This window comes from Antechinus flavipes, chromosome 1, assembly GCF_016432865.1.
Source record: "Antechinus flavipes isolate AdamAnt ecotype Samford, QLD, Australia chromosome 1, AdamAnt_v2, whole genome shotgun sequence".
Lineage (NCBI taxonomy): Eukaryota > Metazoa > Chordata > Mammalia > Dasyuromorphia > Dasyuridae > Antechinus > Antechinus flavipes.
In genome coordinates this window covers 617763795-617784880 of record NC_067398.1, presented here as the reverse complement: position 1 = coordinate 617784880, position 21086 = coordinate 617763795, and the positions used below count along the sequence as shown (strand labels likewise).

The 21086-nt window shown below is 34.2% G+C and overlaps 1 protein-coding gene across 1 annotated transcript in view; it reads right to left on the bottom strand.

Annotated features, from left to right (window-relative positions):
• Positions 1–21086, bottom strand: part of NSMCE2 (NSE2 (MMS21) homolog, SMC5-SMC6 complex SUMO ligase) — a 253075-nt gene that overhangs the window by 207404 nt on the left and 24585 nt on the right. Inside the window, exon 3 of the mRNA XM_051971083.1 lies at positions 2918–3024. Coding sequence (XP_051827043.1) covers positions 2918–3024 — 107 coding nt within the window. The remainder of the gene's footprint in view (positions 1–2917; positions 3025–21086) is intronic.

Sequence of the window (21086 nt, the reverse complement as noted above, 5' to 3'; positions counted from 1 at the left end):
TCCCATTAGCTTTGGATTCCTATCCACTGTCATTATGTTCACCCCGCCCCAATTCCCAGTACAAGTAATCCCAGGAAAATTCATCATTGGAATTCCCTGAGCTTTGATATTCATTATCATCAGAAGTCTCAGTTGCCTCTATCATTATGACTGAAGGGCAGAGCAAAAACCCCCTCCTAAAAACTCTATATGAATGCTCAGAAATCCAAAGAGCTTTTCATTTCTTATTAGCTGCACTTTTTGGATTCAACTTTACCACCAACATGCTCCACACCAAATATTTTCTTGTCCTCCCAGCCCCTTCTAACTTCCTTTTATATAGTGTTTCTCTCATTAGATTGTAAGCTCTTCGAGGACAGGATCTTTCCTTTTCTTATTTGAATCCCCACTACTTTAGAATACTGCCCGGCACATAGTAAGTTATTAATAAATGTTTACTAAATGGTTTTCTAAGTCAATATGCAGTTTTCAGGAAGTTCTATTTCAGTTTGACATCATTTATCCATACTTAATTTCTATCACACTGCTTTTTTAGGGTTTCCAGCAGATTTTATTGAATGAATCCTTTCCACAGTCACTAAGGTCTTGAGATTTACTAAATACTAGGTGATTAATCTGTTTTTTTCCTAATCTATTTCACTGTTCCTTTATTTCTTAACCAATGCCAAATGATTTTGTATTAAAAATAATGTTTATTATACCATTTTAGTATTTTACCAATACCATAATTTTCCCCTCTGATCCCTATTCCTCCCCCCCAAAAAAATACCATCTAATAATATTTTCAAAGAACCCCTTCCCCCCCAGCAAAACTGATAAACACATTGAAAAAACATACATTGTTCTATATTTGTGGATAGTGAAGTGTCTTCACTTATCTCTTTCCTTGTTTGTTCTCTGTAATTTTGAACAATCTCTTTTGTTTCATAGTTCTTCTTTCCAATAGCATTATTGCAGCCATGATTTATGTTGTTTTCTTGGTTCAGATCATAGCCCTCTGTATAAATTTATATAATCTTCCCTGCTTTGCTACAGTCATCATATTCATTACACATATATTAGTATTAGTAAATATATATTATATTAGCATTATTTATGTTGCATTTTTATTTTAAGTATTTCCTAGTTATATTTTAATCTGGTTTCGATTTTTGATGTGTGTTTGAATTTTCTGGTATAGATGGTAATATCACAAGTACACCAAGATAAACTGCAAATGGAATCTATATTTAGGAGTGAAAGGTAATATTATTAATAAAAGGAGCAAAAAAAGGCAAAAGGGAGGAGGGATGAAATTTTTTTTAAATTTCAATAGTATTTTATTTTTCCAACTACAGGGAAAGATAGTTTTCTTTCCTTTTCTCTCTCTTTTTTTTTTTCTTTTTTGCTGAGGCAATTGAGGTTAAGTGACTTGACCAGGGTCACACAGCTAGGACGTGTTAAGTGTCTGAAGCCAGATTTGAACTCAGGTCCTCCTGAGTTCAGGGATGGTGTTCTATCTACTGCGCCACTTAGCTTCCCCTGCAAAGATAGTTTTCAGCACTCATTCTTATAAAATTTTGAGCTCCAGATCTTTTTCTTCCTCCTTTTATCACCCCCTTCCCCAAGACAGCAAGTAATCCTATATAGACTAATGTACAAATCATTCAAACCATATTTCCATATTAATCATGCTGTAAAAGAAAAAGCAACAAAAGGGAAAAACCAGGAGGAAAAAAAAGCAAACAAAAATGAAAATACTATGCTTTGAGCTGCATTCAGTCTCCTTAATTACTTCTTTGGATATAGATGGCATTTTCTATCTCAAATCTGCTGGATCTGTCTTGAATCATTATATTGCTCAGAAGAGCTAAATCTATCATAGTTGATCATCACATAATCTTGCTGTTACTGCGTACAGTATTTTTATATGTTTGTGTAACAAACACTTTTACTAACTTGCATTTTAAAACTTAACATATTATGCTACTAAAAAAAACACAACTTCTGTGGGGTTTACTTTATGGAGTATTTTCAGGTGCCCACTCAAAAAAATAACGAATAAGAAACCAAAAGCACAGATTACTATTTTATACAAGTGAAATAAAATCAATTTAATGAGGAGCTTATACTGCTCAGAGGACAAAGGATTTCTGAGAAGTATTACTGTAATCTGATTGCTTATTTCTTACTTAACATGGAATTGAATAGGACATTGCTATGTTCCTAACTACCAAATATGTTGTTCCTATGACATTAAGAATCAACAAAATTAACTCTGACTTCCAGAAATATAAAAAAGTCAGCCTTTCACATTTTTAAAGCCAACCATAAATTCTTCACATTTTTACCTCAATTTCTAATGAATGTATAAAAGTTAAAAATAAAGAATGAGTAACCAAGTTAATTCTGAGTTAAATATTTAAGAAGAGCTAACAAAGAACATCATTATCAAGTTTGAGATTTGGGAGGAAGTTGTTTCTTTAATTGTTTTTTTATCAATCAATCAATCAAACCCATGTGCTGAAATGACCAGTGGTATGTATGGCCACCATGCAGGCTACTGCTTCTTGGAGCAGGAATGAACTAGAATAATTATAGTCTGAACACATTTAAACAAAATAATATGTGGGGCAACTAGGTGGGTCAGTGATTAAAGCACCAGCTCTGAAGTCAGGAAGACCTAAATTCAAATCTGGCCTTAGATACTTAATACTTCCTACTGTGTGACCCTGGGCAAGTCACAATCCCAAATGCCTTAGCAAAAACACACAAACAAAATAATATGGTACAGAAGATGAAACAGAATTAGATACAAATTTATCATCTCAGGTTTAACTGGGCTTGCCTCATTCAGAAATATTTTCAAATTTCTGTCACTTGAGATTTTTAAACAAGAAGGAAATATAAAGTAGGCTAGTACAACTATTAAACATACCTCATTTAATGTAGCTTCAACTGCCATTATATACTGGTTCATATCTCGATCCATTTCAATATATTCAGCCATCAAATTTTCCATATTGTAATCATCACCTGTATCAGCTGCAAGATAAAATAGAGTTGTAATTTTTTTCTTCTCTTCAAAAACATGCAACCAGAAGTAAACCAATATATTCTATATATTTTTTTTAGTATGTTGTTATTCTCGTCAGTGAAATCATTCCTATGATTTCTTCTTTGACCCACTCATTTTGTAAGAGTAGATTAGTTATATTAATTTTAATCTGTTTTAATAGCCTTTTATTAAATCTAATTTTATTTTATTATAATCTAAAAAAGATGTTTTTACTATTTCTTCTTTCTGAATTGGGTTGTTAGGTTTTAATGCCCTAATATATGAGTTTTTGTGTAGATGCCTCATACTGCTGAAAATAAGGCATATTTTTTCTATATCCGTTAATTTTTATTTTCTATATTCATTTTCAAGAAGTTTGTCATAACTAAATTTTCTAAAATTCTGTTCATCTCTTTAATCTCTTGATTATTTTTAGTTAAATGTATCTAGTTCTGAGAGAGGAAAGTTAAGGTACCCTACTATTATAGTTTTACTGTCTATTTTCTCTTATGATTTATTTAACTTTAATAATCTGGATGCTAAAAAGAAAAGAATTTGGATGCTATACAATTCGGTAAATATATGTTTAATACTGATATTAATTCATTGTCTGTGATAACTCAACAAAATGTAGTTTCCCTGTTTCTCTTTTTTAATTAGATCTAATTTTTCTTTGCCTATGCCTGGATCATGACTACTACCCGTTTTTGTTTGTTATTTTACTTCAATTGAAGCAAAACAGATTTTGTTTCAAACCCTTCCCTTTACTCCGTGTGTGTGTGTGTGTGTATGTGTATGTGTGTGTGTGTGTGTGAATCCACTCTGCTATCCACTTCTGTATCATGGGTGAGTTCATCCCATTCATATTGTATTTCTGTGTATTTCCCTCCATTTGGTTTCCCCCTCCCCTCCATTTATCCTTCTCTCTCTCCTTTTACCCTATCCCTCAGTAAAAGTATTTTGCTTTTAACCACCTCTCCTGATCTACCCTCCCTCCTAATAGCCATCCTTTTATTTTCCTCCCCCTACTTTCCTGCAGTTTAAAATAGATTTTTCTCTTTTTTTTTTTGCAAACTTTATTGTTAATATTTTTCCCAATTACATGTTAAGACAATTTTTAACATTTTTTAAATGTTAAATTCCAAGTTCTCTTTATCCTTCATTCCTTCCTTAGATGGTGAATAGTTTGATATGGGTTATATACATGCAATCATGAAAAATATATTTCTATATTAGTCATATTGTGAAAGACGTAAGACCCCCCAAAAAAAAAAAGAAACCCAAGAAAATATAAAGCAAAAAATAATACACTTCAATCTGCACTCAACTCTATCACTTCTTTCTTTGAAATGTGGATAGCATTTTTTAGCATGAGTCTTTCAGAAATACTTTGGACTATTATATTGCTGAGAATAGCTCAATCATTCATCAGTTGATCACTGTTGCAATATTGCTATTATTCTGTACAAAGTTCTCTTGGTTTTACTCACTTCACTTTGCATCAGTTCATTTAAGTCTTTTCAAATTTATTTGAAATCACCCTGCTCATCATTTCTTATACTTCAATAGAATTCTATTTCAAGTATATACCAATTCTTCAGCCATTCATTCCCCAATTGATGGGTATCCACTCAATTTCTAATTCTTTGCTACCATAAAGAGTTGCTACAAATATTTTTGTACAAATAGGTCCTTTTCCCTTTTCTTTGGGATAAAGAAGTACTACTGGTATTGTATTCAAAAGGAATACACACTTTTATAGCCCTTTGAACACAATTCCAAATTGCTCTCCAGAATGGTTAGATGAGTTTACAATTCCACTAATAGTGCATTAGTGTAAGATGTGTTCAGGGAAGACTAGTGTCTCTTGTTATGAGAGCTACTTATCCCCTTTTCAGGACTGCTTTTCACCTTTAGTATGCACCTGATCCACTAACTTTCACCTGTGGCTCCAAGAAGCAGTACCCTGCATGGTGGCCATACTACTGGTCATTCCAGCACATGGGTTAAACCAGATTGAAGGCAACCAAGGGGTCTCAAACCCATTAGTGGCTTAAGAGCATGTCTATCCCAAACATGTAAAAGCCTTCCCCTGGTGGAATGGGTGAATGAGTATTAAGGACCATGCCTAAGTGAAGGGGCAGGTCAATTCTCCGAGAGCCTCTATTGCTGTGAATCATAAATTTGAAGGAGTAGCAAAGCAGCCTTTGCAGATGGATTGGGAATGAAATAAATTGGAGGCAGAGGGAAGAAGAGAGAGGTCAGAGAATGCAACCGCCGTTCAGTCTCCTTGTATAATCATCATCCGCTCACATGAAGGGAGCCATTCTACAGGTCTGAGTTAGACCTCCAGCAGCCACTGGCAGGTAGCTCCCAGATCACAACAAATGAGAACAACTTGTTCCAATAGCCATGAAGGCAGGTGAAGCAGGCACTGTGGAGCGCTTAGAGCTTGGTTAGACATCTCAAGCCATCACCAGTAATTTGGATTCTGTCTTGCTTCTGCACTGTGATGACTGGAAGAGAGAGCAAGGCCAACAACTCTGTACAACTCTACTTCACTTAAATCCAATTTATGCATGAATCAAAAGACTTCACCCATATGACTTTACCATTTTTAGCTCTCTCAAAGTCCTGTAGTGACAGACAAGTGACAAAGCAGCAGGTGCAGATAAACTGGAAGCTGTAACAACACTGCACACAGGTAGCCAAAGCTATATGATCATCTCACTAGAAGCAGCAATAGGATTCAGTAGTTTCCTGGGTGTCAGTGTCAAAGCAGCCTGTTAAGGACTATAATGCTTATCTCATGATGTAAGGAAAGAGCTAGAAAAGTACCCTAAAAATTATCTGCTTCTCCAACCCCAGCCTGATTACCATGGCAGGAAGGGTCCTACAGTTGAAACAAAAAATGTACAAAAACTTCTGAAAAGATGATTCTACTCACCACTAGTACATTTTCATGTACACACACATACTTATAGACAACACAAAGTCCAATAGACCTGGCCATAGTAACAAGGAACAATGTGAAGTTAATGTAGGTTTTGCACTCAAAACTAACCTAGTCAACAGGCTTGTATGCCTACCAAAAGGAGTCAAAGCAGGCTCATAACAATGTGATTATCACTTACAGGAAAATGCCATACTACCATTATCAGTGTGTATGCTCCCACCATAGCAAGCTTTGATGAGGTCAAAGGAAAATTTCATGAAGACCTAAATATCCTTATCATCAATGAACCAAAAAAAGACAAGATTAAAATTCTGGGTAACTTTAATACTAGAATAGGCTCAGACTACTAGATATGGCAGGGAGTCCTTGGAAGAAATGGAGTAGAAAAACAGCAACAGCAAAGGTCTCTTACTCCTGAACTAAGAGGACTTCTCTTATGAGGACTTCATCTCATTACTGGTGCATCACCAATACTATCTTCCATTTATCTAAATGCAATTAAAACTTCACAGCTGTACCCTTGTGGGTAAATAATGGCATTTAATAGACTATGTGATTGTAAGGAGAAGAGACAGGATGAAATGTAAGAGTGACAAGGCAGTGTGTGGCACAGAGTGCAGGACTAATCATAGACGTATGCTCTCCAAGCTGGATATTTGAACTCAACAAAAGTGGCGACCCCAAAGAGAAATGACTACCAGAAGGATTAATGTCAACAGATTAGAGCATTTGTCTGAGTGAGAACAGTTTGTGGCCAACTTGAAGAGAAAATTGAGCCAACACACGGTTGGCAAGAGTGGAGCAATAAAGGAGTGTGCAGCTTTCATAGATTTGGTGTGCAGCACTGCACTTGCTCATCTGTGTCAGAAACAAGACTGGTTTGACAAAAATGATGGGGAAATTCAGAAGCTGCTAAATGAAAAATGAGAGCTTCACAGGGTTTACCAGGGAGAATAGTTCAACCATCTCTAAAAAGGCAGCATTCAATTCCACCAAAAGTCAAATACAAGTGAGCATAGAAAGATGCAAGAGTCTTGACTCAGTAAGAAGGCAGATGAAACTCAGTTTTAAACTGATAGTAACAATCTAAAGAGTTTTATGATGCCTTGAATGCTTTTTCTAGACCAATGACTAGGGTGCGTCTCAACTACTCATGCTGATGGATTCACATTGATTAGTAATAACATGACCCTAGAGAGATAGGGTGAACAATTCCAAAGTGTTATTAACAGAATATTATCAATTAATGTTGAAGCCACTGACAGTTTACTCAGTTGAAGTCAATCCCTCTCCAGCTGAAGGGGTTTTGAATGCCATCAGGCTCCTTCCGTGAGCACCAGGTGCTGATTCTATTCCAGTTAAGATTTGATGCTATGTGACAGCAGGCTGTGTGACTCTGAACAAGAACATTTAACCTGAGTATTGCTTTCCTATCCATGAAGTGGAAATAGTTATAGTAATGACTTCACAGAGTTGTGGAAAACTAATGAAATTATTTGTGCAAAGTATTTTATAAACATTAAAACACTATAAATAATTACAATATATAATTATAACCATATAATGTAATATAATATAAATTAAGGAGCAGCTAGGTACAGGAAGTACCAGGCCTGGAGTCAAGAAAATGACAAAACTCTCCCAAAAGAGAAGAACTCTTTTCCCTAGGGAACTGCTAGGCTGTGAAGACAGGATGGTCTGCCTCAGATGCACAAGTCCAGAGCAGACTGTCTGGCATATATCTTGACTCCCAAGGCCACATAGCCCAGCTGGACAGCTTGAGATGCAAACAACATGTGTTATGCCAGCTCAGGAGGAAAGGGGCTTCTTCCCTCATATTCTGGGTCAAGTATTTCTGGAAAATACAGCAACTCAAAAAAAGAACTCAAGTTCAGAAGGTCCTATTATTATCCCCATTTTACAAGGAAAAAAATTAGGTAGAAGTTAAGAGACTTGCCCAGGGTCACACAGCTAGCAAATATCTGAGGCTACATTTGAACCCCGGTTTTCCTGATTCTAAGCCAGTGCTTTAATCTACTGAACTACACTGCTGAAGAATATGTATATAGAAGAACTATTTCTAAGACCAATTATTTATCCACCAATTTTCATCATAAATTTCCAAAACTTAATTCTCAAAGAGGGAAAAAAATGCAGCCCCAATGTTGATTTAAAATCATATAGGAGGGGCAGCTAAGTGGTGCAGTGAATCGAGCACCAGTCCTGAAGTCAGGAGGACCTGAGTTCGAATCTGCCCTCAGACAATTAACACTTCCTAGCTGTGTGACCCTGGGCAAGTCACTTAACCCCAAATGTCTCAGCCAAAAAAAAAAAAAATTCATACAGGAATGCTAAAACTTACTTCAAATAATAATCTTTCTTTAATATAGGTCTATGTGCAGTAAAGTAGACAATTCAACCACTGCAAAAATTAATCAAATATAAGATTGGTTTACCTGATCTTTGAATACCCATTCAACCACAAATACTGAAATTCCCACATCATAAGGCAATCCAACTGACTGCTTGTGTAATTGCTTCACTTCTAATGCAATCACCAGTTGAGACACGTGGAGACAGCTTTTTCAAAATAGAGCTTAGACAGTACAAACAGTTCCTGATTTACACACTAAAGTAAAAGTTAGTACCCTTTCTGTGTGTAGGTACTGTGATAAAGCTTAATGATCTTATAATTAATTGATAACAAAGAAATTCTTACTACCTAAAACTTCAGAAGAACTTTTGAAGTGATGACTAAATCAGATGGGACCATAAAGCTCTTTGAAGATTTTTTTTTATCCTGATATTCAGGGGCAACTGCCAGAAAAACTGTTTTTGTGAACTAGAGATTAATAGTGATTTAAAGTGAAAGTCCAGATTGGAACTTGCTGATACCATTTATTGAAAGAGTAAATATAAAATCTGATAGGTAAGGTTAGCCAATCTAACTAAATTACATATATGTACCCTAAGGCCTCTGAATCATTAAGATATACTTGTATCTGGGTAGGCTACCCTGGTTGCGTCCTTGTAATGTTGAGAAGTCTTTTTTCCATGTCTTTGGTATTTTTTCCTTAACAATGGCAGGTCTTTTCATTGTTCATTGCTGATACCACCAAATCATCAGGACCTTGGGATAGGAAATACAAGCTTTGATGAAGCTAATAGGATTATAAGTTAGGTGTCTGCAGTTTCTGTTGGCTTCTCTGTTTTCCTAAGTCCTTCTTGAAGTCTCCCTATCTTAGAACTAATACTAGATGGCCAGGAAACCACATTAGAAGTATAGAGCCTGATAAATTCAGTTCTGTCAGGGGACCTTACTCTCTAATCCCACAACAGTTTAACAACTCAATATATTACTTCTGTCCGTGAGACTGCCACCTCTGTCTGTACTCCAGATGGCTATTCAGTAGCATTCAAAGAAAGTTAGATGGTATAGCCCAGAGAGCTGGGCTTCAAATCAGAAAGATACAATTTCAAATCCAGCTTCAAATACTTGCTAACTGTGCGACTCTAAGTGAGTCACTAAACCTGTCTGCCTCAGTTACCTTATTTATAAAATGAAGACAATAATAGCACCTTCCTTCCAGAGGTGTTATGAATATGAAATAATATTTGTAAAGAACTCTGAAAACTTCAGAAATACCATATAAAAGCTAGATACTGTTATTATTGTTTGAAGATCATTAGCACACCATTATTATTAACATGGCTCCTCAAGGGAATATAAACAGGTTTAGTTTTAAGTGACCAGACTAAGATTTTATATTTTATATTTCTTTCTCTTTTCATCTCTTTGTTATTTGTCTTTACTCATGATACAAGAACAAGGATCTTACATAATAGTTCTTGGCTCTATATTAAAATCACATTGAGTTATTTATATAAAGGTATTGTCATTCAGTTGTATCCAAATCTTGGTGACCTCATTTGGAGTTTTCTTGGCAAAGATAATGAAATTATTTGCTATTTATTTCTCCAGCTCATTTTACAGATAAGGCAAGTAAGGGTTAAGTGATTTTGCCCAGAATCACAGTTATTAAGTGTGTCTGAAACTGAATTTGAACTCAGGAAGAGAAATCTTTCTGATTCCAGGACCAGTACTCGATCGCACCATCTAATTGTTCTCCTGGCACATAGTAGGCACTTATTTAATGTTTATTGAAATAAAGAACACTAGGTATTTAAAAAAAATATTCACTAGATAAGATGTGTATTGCATAGATGTGAAATAATGACCAATTAATAGTGGGAGGAAAGAATGGATGCAAAAATGGTTCTTAGAGTGAAAAAATATTTCCAAGGATAAATGAATGGCTATATGATAGAATTCTGCTTTCTATACCACAAAGTAAATATTTTCTGATCTCTTTAGATTACCATGTGATTCTTATAAATTTTGTAAATGAAAGTCATCTTACATTTTTGGATGTTTTTAAACTACCCAAAATATACTTTTGGAGGAAAAAAAATCTTTTTAGATTTTCTTGGGAAGATATACGGATCTATAAATATAGTCAAACATATATTTATATATTTACATATATTTTTCAACAAATACCTACTTATTAAACAATCCCTATACTTTTTACAGAAGTTGAATTTAATGACTCATGCAATCCCTGAGAAATATTTCATAGAAACCTTAATGATGTTTCTAACTGAACTGTAGTTTAAAGCCATAATTAGCACCCCAAATAGAAATTAGTGTTACAAAATTAAAACTGAGCTGGCATTTTCTAAATGTCTCTCAAGAGAAATAATAGAATATTAAATAGTATGAGTATAATGCTGGATGACAAAATAATGAGTTGGTTCATATTTAAATAAGGTAAATGAGGAGAAAGCTCAAGAAAAAGAAACCATCTTCAAATTCACTCTTTTATGTCACCTACATATATTACTCCTTAAGGCTATCAACATAAGTAATTTACATTTTATAGCAGTACTTGGTCTGAATTTTATTATCATTTTGCACCTACAATCTGAGTCTGAAATAGAAAATTATTCTGCTGATCCTTTCCAAAATAACACGAATTAAGTACAAATGAAATATTATCTATGTTTGGATACAATTCTCAAGGGGAAAGATATTAGACACAATGTGTAGTGAGAAGAATGCTCAATAACGATGCAATGGGCCCTAGCAGGGTCTTTGTTGGCAATTAATTGTAGGGAGCAGAGAAGCAAGATGCTGTTGCCCACCAGGCCAGGTGGAAGGCTTTGGTTGTGTTAAACAGGATGTGGGAAGCTTAGATCATGCTACATGTTTCCAAAATTTTGTTTTGGACAAGTTCTGACCAATGGTTAAGGAGTAAACCCTCCCTTTTCCCCACCTCTTCTCTTCCCCCCCACCCCCCACAAGAAATCTCTCATCTTACTCTATAAATGCTCATCTCAAATTACCTTTTCTAACTAAGCAATCACCTGAAGCTGCTTGGTTCCATTCTGCTGTTAGAACAATGAAGCCCTCCAGGCTCCTGGTAATTCTTACTATCTAACCTGCTCTCCCACTGCAACAAGACCTAAAATTAATAACATTCCCTCTGTTCCTCACTTCTTTGTGACCTTGTGCAAGTATGACCAACCACAGAGGAGGTTCTGTCTATACCTCAGCTTTCTTCTCCTCTATAAAATGAGGATATGGGAGCAAATGATATCAAACGTCCCTTCCAGCTCTATATATAACACAACACCCAAGGACTGCATGAAACCCACTCGTCCTGTCTCCTGTGAAATGTTGATATTATACTTTTATTCTTCCCTTTCTTTCACTTTCTGTTCCATTTCCAAATCTTGTCATCTTGACCTCAGTCTTTCAGCTCTATAATTCCACCTTTATTCTCAATGTTACCAGCCTAGTGCAAGCTTTCCCTTTAACTCATCTCAACTATAGAAAAAACTTCTAAAGAATTCTCACCTTCACTTTCTTTTTGCCTCCTTCAGAATAATCTATTCATTAATTTGCTTTTTTAAAAAAAAAAAATCTTGAGTGATTCCTCTTTATCCTACTAAAGTTAAATTCTCATTTGTCTGACATTCAACTCTTCCAATATCATGTTACTCTCTCTACCTCATGCATTCTAAGCTACAAATTGGATCAATCATTTTATCCAGAATATGTATTCTCCTATTTTAACTCTATATCCTTCTCATATTTGTTCTCCTCTTTTAACTCTATATCCTTGTCATATTTGCTAGTAAATTCCTATTGATTATAACATGAAAACTACCTCCTTGTCATCCCTTTGGTAATGATCTTGGTTCATTTACTTATCATGTGTTTCTGAGTATTAAAATTAAATGTAGGGGCAGCTAGTAGCCTACAGAGAACTGGCCCCAGAGTCAAGAGGATTTGAGTTCAAATGCAGCCTCAAACACTTGACACTTATTAGCTGTGTGAACCAGGGTAAGTCACTTAACCCCAATTGCTTTGCCAAAAACAAACAAAAAAGCAACAAAACCCTAAATGTATGTTTTTTTTTTTCCTTACCACATTAAGCTTCAATCAACCAAACAATCAATAAACATTTATTAAGCACTTCTTATATGCCTGAGGCTACGTTAAACACTGCAGATACAAGAGGCAAAAGACAATTAAAGAATTTATATTCTAATAAGGAAGAAGCCATGCAAACAAATATATACAAAGCAAGCTATATACAGAATAAATAGGAAATGATTAATAGAGGAAAGGCCTTAAAATTAAGACGAATTGGGAAACTCTTTCTGTAATAGATGGGATTTTAGCTGGGATTTAAAAGAAGTCAGGAAATCATCAGATAGAGTGGAATAGGGAAAGCATTCCAGGCAGAAGGAATAGTTAGAATGCTTAAAAAACCTAAGAACAACCTAAACTTTGTATTTTCTAGCTGGAGAAAAATTTCTGCCACATTATACCTAGAATAGTATCCTATATACAGTAAGTATTTACTATGTGTTTGCTGAATTCAAGATTCAGAATTAAATATTTTTGCTAACATAACAAACTAATTCTAAATTTTTCTAACTTGCCATGTTAAAATTTGCTATGGTCTCTCCACTTTCAGCTCACTGCCCTCAGAAATGCTTTCACTTCACATCCTAAAGATACCTTTTATAAACATAAATTCCTGTGGATCACAGGACCTGCTTAACTGGTCAGTTTGCTTATTCCAGCATTTTAACGAGAAGTACACATTCAAATGCATAAATATTTTTCTTTGCTTCCACAATGTTGAATTAAATTACAGAAACAGGAAGAAAAATATCTTGGATATAACAAATGTCAAATTCAAGCAAAAGTCAAAAATAGAGCATATGAAACATTTAATAATTTGTTGCTCTATTCAAGTGTATTTCCTAAAACAAGTAATCCAACTAGGAAAAAAATTCTTCTATGTCTAGTAGGAAAAATCTAAAATTTCTAACTTTGAAATAATTCCAACATAATGAATTATGTTCATTAACTACACACACACACACACACACACACACACACACACACACACACACACCTTTGAACCTCATCAAAGTCATCTTATCAGTGACTTAACTGGTAATATTGAGTTCTTGATGGCTATACAGTCTAAGAGACTTGAGGAAATTTCAATTATGACTAGCAAAAAGACAGAGTTGATTTTCAGAGAAACAGAGGGTATAACTAAGTACAAAATCATGTTACCTCTATACTGATTTTTGCCCTCATTTGTCTATGAATTTCCACTTAATCAAACTCAAATGTGATATTCTACACAAAATTTTCTCTAATCCCCCCCATTATGATAATGGTATCGGCCTATCTGTTTATAATGTATTATTGTGTACAATAAGTATCCAGAATATTGCTCTTGGTAAGAAATTCTTTGGCAGTGGAAACATAGAAAATAACATACATACTCAACATGGGTAAAGAAATCTATCTTACCATTCAGGAAAATAGGAGAGGAATGGGATATGGGAAGAGGGAAGAATGATAAAAGAGAGGACATATTGAGGGAGGGAGAAGTCAGTAGCAAAACACTTTTGAGGATGGACAAGATGAAAGGAAAGAAAGAATAAATGGGGGGAAATAGCAATAGTAATTGTAAAAATAATTTGAAGCAAGTTTCTCTGATAAGGAACTGAGTCAAATTTATAAAAAATAAGATCCATGCCCCAAATGATCAAAATATATGATCTGTGCCCAAAAGGCTATAAATTCATTTATATCCTTTGACCTAATAATATTACTACTAGGCATGAATACCAAAAAGATTTTTTTAAAAAAGGAAAAGAACCCATATGTACAAAAATATTTGTAGTAGCTTTCTTCTCAGGACAAAAAACTGGAAATTGAAGGGATGCCCTGAATATATTATGACATGTGGTTGTCATAGAATATTATTGTTCTATGGGAAATGATGAACAGGATGATTTTAGAAAAAAAACCTAGAAAGTGAACTCAAGCAATGGCTTGAATAAATTATGACATGTGGTTGTCATAGAATATTATTGTTCTATGGGAAATGATGAACAGGATGATTTTAGAAAAAAACCAAGAAAGTGAACTCAAGCAAAGTGAAATATATGTTTACAAAGTAATAGCAATGTTCTGGGATAACCACTATAAATGACTTGCTATTCTCAGCAGTACCATGATCCATAACTATTTTGAAAGAGTTATGATGAAAAATCCTATCTACACCCAGAGAAGAAACTGTGTCTGAATACAGACTGAAGCATTCTCTCTCAAGATTTCTAGCAGCACTTTTTGTGGTGCCAAAGAACTAGAAACTAAGAGGGTATCCATCAATTTAAAAACAGCTGATCAAATTATGGTATATGAATGTAATGGAATATTATAGTTCGATAAGAAATAACAAAAGATTTCAATGAAATTTGTGAAAATTTACATAAAGTGAAGTATAAAATGAGGATAACAAGAACAATTTATTTTTATTTTTTTTAATTTTTATTTAATGATTACTTTATATTGACAACATTATCCCTTGCACTCGTTTCTTTTCCGATTTTTTTCCCCTCCCTCCCTCCACCCTCTCCCCTAGATGGCAAGCAGTCCTTTATATGTTGGATATGTTGCAGTATATCCTAGATACAATATATGTTTGCAGAACCGAACAGTTCTCTTGTTGCATAGGGAGAATTGGATTCAGAAGGTATAAATAACCTGGGAAGAAAAACAGAGATGCAGATAGTTCACATTCGTTTCCCAGTGTTCTTTCTTTGGGTGTAGCTGCTTTTGTCCGTCATTTATCAATTGAAACTCAGTTAGGTCTCTTTGTCAAAGAAATCCACTTCCATCAAAATATGTCCTCATACAATATCGTTGTCGAAGTGTATAATGATCTCCTGGTTCTGCTCATTTCACTTAGCATCAGTTCATGTAAGTCTCGCCAGTCCTCTCTGTATTCATCCTGCTGGTCATTCCTTACAGAGCAATAATATTCCATAACATTCATATACCACAATTTACCCAGCCATTCTCCAATTGATGGGCATCCATTCATTTTCCAGTTTCTAGCCACTACAAATAGGGCTGCTACAAACATTTTGGCACATACAGGTCCCTTTCCCTTCTTTAGTATTTCTTTGGGATATAAGCCCAATAGAAACACTGCTGGATCAAAGGGTATGCACAATTTGATAATTTTTTTGGGCATAATTCCAGATTGCTCTCCAGAATGGTTGGATTCGTTCACAACTCCACCAACAATGCATTAGTGTCCCGATTTTCCCGCATCCCCTCCAACATTCATCATTATTTTTTCCTGTCATCTTAGCCAATCTGACAGGTGTGTAGTGGTATCTCAGAGTTGTCTTAATTTGCATTTCTCTGATCAATAATGATTTGGAACACTCTTTCATATGAGTGGTAATAGTTTCAATTTCATCCTCTGAAAATTGTCTGTTCATATCCTTTGACCATTTATCAATTGGAGAATGGCTTGATTTCTTATAAATTTGAGTCAGTTCTCTATATATTTTAGAAATGAGGCCTTTATCAGAACCTTTAACTGTGAAGATGTTTTCCCAGTTTGTTGCTTCCCTTCTAATCTTGTTTGCATTAGTTTTGTTTAACAAGAACAATTTAGATAATAATGATAACAACATAAAAACAACCCTGAAAGACAAGAATTCTCCTCAATGTAATAATCAATCATGATTAAACACATATTGAGTACTGATGTTACTTTGTTTTGTGTAACTTATTAAAACAGTGGTGTCAAACTCACATAGAAACAAATCTCTGCAGACTAAATTAACCAAAAATGTCTGGTAGAAAAGATCTAATATTTCTAACTTTGAAATTATTCCAACATAATGAATTATGTTCATTAACTACACTCTTTGAACACACACACACACACACACACACACACACACACACACACACACTCTTTGAACCACATCAAAGTCATCTTATCAATGCTTAACTGGTAATATTGAGTTCTTGATGACTACACACAGACTTGAGGTTTCAATTATGATTCTAGGAAAAACCCTTTCAACTGGTCAAACATATTTAGGCTTTATTTATTTATTTAAATTTAGGCTTTATTTAATTTATTTAAATTCACTTTATTTCTGTGATTAAGTTTCAAAGATTCTACTCTATTCTGAACTTCTCATCAGGAATGCTTAAAAATTCTCTTTTGTAACAACAAAAAAAGTTCATTTTTTTTAACCTTGTAGTATTACACTCAGTTTTATGAGATACTTTATTCTTAATTGTCAACACTGTTCTTTTACTTTTTTGAAGCATCAGATTCCCAGATACTCTCTCTTTTATCACAGTTCGAGATGATCATGTGATCCATATTTTAGTTCTTTCATACTTGGACTCTTTCTTCCTAGTTGCTTACAACAATTTGTATTAATCAGGAAAATGAATTTTGGCTCTGATATTTCTAGTTTGCTGTTTTCAGTTTGTGGTTACCATCGATAAGTGACTGTTGGACATTGAAAAACCCCAAGAAAAATTGCTTTAACAACTTAGTTCTAGTAAATGCATGTTTAACATGTAAATACATATGTATCTATCCATATTAAATACCATGTAAAATTGTTAACATGAGAGATAATAGATTTTTTAAAAGATTATTTTTCTTGTTTCTCCAGTTTCTCTTCATCCCTGCCAATATGATTTTTAAATAACTTTAGACATAAAAAGTGAGATTGGAGCTAGGGAACAAGACAATTAGACAAGGGAACCAAATATTTGTTGAATGGGGAGGAAATTACTTTGACAGGGCAACAATTAACATACTTACACTATTCTATAAATAAAGGACATTCTTAATTTAAAAACGTATCTGTTAAAGTCTTGTTCCCCAAAACACTAACATAAATATGCAAAAAAAAAAAAAAAAAAGTTATTCTCTAATAGCATTAGTGGTGAAAAGATCAGGAAAACAGTTCAAAAAATTAGAGATTATAAACAACTTTATGGAAGACTGATTCACATCATTAAGAAAAAATGAAAACTAAAACAACTCAAAAAGTTTTACCTTTCATTCAACAAAATGACAGTGATGATTAAAAATGGGAATAGCTAATATTGGAACTGTTGTGAAAAAACAAACACATTAACACACTGTTAGTGGAGCTATGAATTGGTTGAATTATTCTTAATATTGAATTACTGAACCTTAAAATGTGCTAAAACAGTGATTAAAATGTTCAAATCCTTTAGATTTTTGATAGTTACTAGGCATTATTTTTTGTGATACCAAAGAAGTTGCAACAAGTCAATGCTCATCAGTTGGGTAAGTGCCAAACTCTATAGAGATGCCTGCAGATATTTCCCATTTGAGCATTGGAACCTTTCTTACCTATTTCCCCCCTACAGCTGGGCTCTCTGGGACTTCATATGAGCCTGGGAAAGGTATTAGTGGAATTTGATGTGTAAATCTGGTATGTATGCACATTGAATATTTGCATTATACTTCCAAATTATTAAGCATTCAGATAAAGTTCACTGTGCAAACTGAAAACTGAAAGAATACATAAGATCAGAGCAATAAAAATGACTTTTAATATCAAAAAATCTGGTACAGAATACAAAAGAAAGAACAAACTGTATACAATACCACCTAAGCATATTAAAAGGCACACCACAAAGACAACTGTTTTCAAAGTATTATCTTGAACCCCTAGTAACGCCAGACTCTTCCAGGGAGTCAGTCCATGAAGTCAAGACTTTTCATAGCAATCCTAAAACATTATTTGCCAATTGAAATAATCCTCTCTGTTCATTATATAAATAGATTCTCTTCATGGTCTTTAATCAAAACAATATATTGCAAGAGATTGAATGTAGAAACAGATGAGAATCCAGCTGTCTTTTAATAAGCCTGACTTTAAAGAGTTTTGCAAAAATATGCAAAATGCCATTCTTTCACTAAATTGCAATTGTTTTGGAAAATATAGTATTTTTAATAAGGCAGTATTTATGTTAATACGCAATAGATTTATTATTTTAAGTAAATTCATGTTTCAAAATTCTATTTTAATTTCTAATATGGTAATATTGATATAAGCACATAAACAAAAGTTTTGGGTTCCTAAAATCAAAAAGTATGAGAATCACTGTACATTAGTACAGAAAAAAAGGGCATTAACAGTCTAAGAAGGAATATATCTTCCAGTCTCCTTAATTAATCAATCAATAAATAAACAAGAATGTATTGAACATCTAATATCCTGCTTAGTTATCTAATTTACATGTCTATATTAATCTAACTATAGCAGTTCTGATCCTATTTAGTTGATACAAAATTCTCTATAAAATTTTTCTAAATTTAGAGCGCGTTTTCATTCCTTAAAAAGTCATGCAGACTATTATTATTCTTCTACCTAATTTTAAAATGAGGGGTTAACAAGATGAACTATAAATCCCCATTCCCAATCTAAAATGTTATGACCCGCTATATAAAAAAGATGCCATTGACTTTCCAGCAGTCAAGTTTCCAGCATTATCAAGTTTCTTCCTAGTAATAGTGAAGAATTTGTAATTACTAAACCATATTTTCTCATAATATTAAAACCATTTATTTATAGGTTTGGTAGTAGTCAGCATTAGGAGTGCAACAATTAAAGCCCCACAGATCTAATCAGAAACTGATGTTCTGAATAGTGCAATTGTCATCAAAAATTGTCTATAAAGTGAAATTCTGTCTATCAAAACATATTCTCAACTGTTTCTTATTAGGAATTTGAAGATGTATTTCAATGGAAAAAAAAATTGATTCTAAGCTAAACAAACCTGACTTGTGTTGACAAAGTTAGTTCTCCCCTCTTCACAGCCACTAAGTTTATTCCCACTCTAACTTCACATTCTTCTCATAAAGAGACAAAGATATAAAACTATGAAGCAGTCCCTTTTCCTGCCATTTGTAGGCCCGGCCCTTCATTCCCCTCAGTTAACTACTATCGTTCTCTCCTTCAAATGTTCTCTAAGCTTATTTTGCAAAAGAGCTTTATTTTATCTTTTATAAAGAATTTGTTTTTGCAGGCTTGTATCATTCTGAGGATTGTTAAGACCCAAAACTATTCCTCCCAGATCTGCAATAATGAAACAAAAGCAGCTTGGGTGCTACAATGGAAAAGGAAAGAGGAAGCAAGGATCAATGCCAGAGCTAAGGTCTTATTTGCTGCTTCAGTTGAAACAAGTCAAAACTTGAGGCATCTACCTTCCTCCCCTTCTTTCCCTCAGACCACCATCAGAATTCCGTAACATGATTTGAATAATTATCAATAAATCAATAAAATCACCACTAAACCATTTCATTATAGCAAAATTCCACAATAACACCATATGAGAAAGTTGTACTATATTAAATGCACAAGTCTTAAAAGCTATATTTTATACATGTATGTATATATATGCATATATATTATTACTTTAAATAAATTCATATTTTAAAATTTTATTTTAATTTCTAACATGGTAATATTGATATAAGCATATAAACGAAAGCTGCCTTTATATTATGTAATATCTTTTCACCTACCCAAAGTCTTCTCCTACAAAGCATAATAAAAAGAGCACTGGAATAGCAATCAAGCTCCAATCCCAGCACAATGTCTTGCAGACAATACAAGTTGAATAAATGGAAAGAGGAAGAGAACTGGGAATGGTGAAAACCCATAAACATCATGTATAAAGAGAATGCCAAAAACAGAAAAGAAGCATCACTCATGGTCTAGCACAGGGAGCAAAGAGAACAAAATGTGACCCTTATGGCTGTTAGAAAGGCCATAAAAGGAAATTAGATTATTACTAAGAATGTAAAGGGATGAGGAGTGAGGGGGAAAGAGTGAGCTTCATTTGGTACTTCCTGTTTTTATTATTATTCTTGCTAATTAGGTAAGAACCTAAGAATCCCAAAAGAAACCAACTCAGTGGTTTCAAGTGCTGTTAGTGCACTGAGAAAATGGCCTACTGGCACAAGCTTCCCAGAATACTTAATGCTCGAAAGTATACAAACAATATTATTGAGTACCTACTATATGCCACACCTGGGTATAAAAAGACAAAAATAGCACACTTCCTGCCCTCAGGGAAGCCAGAATCTAAGTATCAGTCAAAAAAGCATTTCTTTATGAAGTGTTAACTGTATGTTTTGACACTGCAGGTACTGGAGAGATATAGAAAGGCAAAGACAGACTGTTCCCTGCTCTCCAGGAGTTCACCATCTAATGGAGGAGAGCATGCAATGGAGGAGAGAATACAAGAAGTATACAGGACCACTTGGTAATAATCATCAGAAGGAAGGCACTAATATGAAGGGGAATGGGGAAAAGTTTCTTGTAAATGGTGGAATTGTAATTGGAATCTGTAGGATTCCAGGGAATCAGGAAATTAAAGATGAGGAATAGCCATCCAAGCATGGGGGATATGTGGTGTCTCCCCAGAACATTAGGAGAAATAGTCTGGAAGCCAGTGTCACTGGATCACAGAGGAGGTATCAGAGCAAGAAGTCTGAATAGTAGCAAGGGCCAAGAGATAAAGGTCTTTGAAAAACAAATGACAAGAAGTCACTATTGTTTACTAAAAGAAGAGGAACAGAGCTAGCCCTCTCCTGGCTTCTGAATAAAAGGCATCATTTT